Here is a 965-nt window from a genome sequence, read left to right on the forward strand (position 1 = left end):
GCATGTTTGGGCGGGCCTGTCCCTCCCCGCCGCATCCTCCTGTTGGAGAGCAGCTCGGCGATGCCTCGGGCAGCATCGTTCTTCTCGGCCACGCAGAGCACTTTGCGGATCCTCTGCAGCGCCAGCTCCTCCGCGGCCCGCGAGAAGCAGCGCCAGGGCTGGGGCAGCATCCTGGCCCTGCGGAACAGCCGCACGGACACGTTCATCACAGGAGCTGAGGCCAGAGCATACTGCTGCTGCTGCTGCTCTGCGTCCGGGGCCGGTGCTGCTGGGATGGAGAGATGGCCGGGGTCACCGCTCGGCCACCCCGGGAGGCTCAGGGCAGCCCCTCGGGGATGGAGAAGGTGTCCCCCTGCTGCAGGCACAGCTGTCAGGGGGTCCCGCAGCCCGTCCCTCGGCCCTCTGCTGCCCGGCTGGGGCTGCCCTCTCCCCCACAGCCGGGGCAGCGCAGCCCCCTCGCCACCCTGATCCCCCTGGGGATGTCCCTTACCCAGGTTTCCCCCTCGGGCTGTCCCTTATCCAGGGCAGCGCAGTCCCCTCATCACCCTCGATCCCCCTCGGGCTGTCCCTTAACGGGGCAGCGCAGCCCCCTCGTCACCCCAATTCTCCCCTTCTGCTCTCCCTTAACGGGGTAGCGCAGTCCCCTCGTCACCCCCGATCCCCCTTTGGGCTGTCCCTTTCCCAGGGTAGCGCAGTCCCCCATCACCCCCAATCCCCCTCGGGCTGTCCCTTACCGGAGCAGCGCTGTCCCCTCATCACCTCTGATCCCCCTGGGGCTGTCCCTTACCCAGGACAGCGCAGCCCCCTCGCCACCCTAATCCCCCTCGGGTTGTCCCTTACCCGGGGCAGGCCTTTTCTTTCCCTTTCCCTTTTCCTTTCCTTTTGCCCTTTTCTCCCCCGTTCCCCCCTCACCTCCCGCACCTCCCGCGCTCCGCTGTCGCTCGCCCTCACCGTCACGTCCTGCC

General features: G+C 68.5%; 1 protein-coding gene across 4 annotated transcripts in view; it reads right to left on the bottom strand.

The window, feature by feature from the left end:
* TOP3A (DNA topoisomerase III alpha) overlaps positions 1 to 947 on the bottom strand; it is an 11,421-nt gene extending 10,474 nt beyond the window's left edge. For 2 of the 4 annotated variants that reach the window (XM_031061120.1, XM_031061116.1), the window contains exons 1-2: positions 913 to 947; positions 27 to 268 (exon numbers count right to left, since the gene is read on the bottom strand). In XM_031061120.1, coding sequence (XP_030916980.1) covers positions 27 to 206 — 180 coding nt within the window. In that variant the 5' untranslated portion in view covers positions 207 to 268; positions 913 to 947. The other 2 variants (XM_031061117.1, XM_031061118.1) reach the window with 2 other exon arrangements.
* Between the last annotated feature and the right edge of the window lie 18 nt (positions 948 to 965).

The sequence above is a fragment of the Geospiza fortis genome, unplaced genomic scaffold (genome assembly GCF_000277835.1).
Source record: "Geospiza fortis unplaced genomic scaffold, GeoFor_1.0 scaffold213, whole genome shotgun sequence".
Classification (NCBI taxonomy): Eukaryota; Metazoa; Chordata; class Aves; order Passeriformes; family Thraupidae; genus Geospiza; species Geospiza fortis.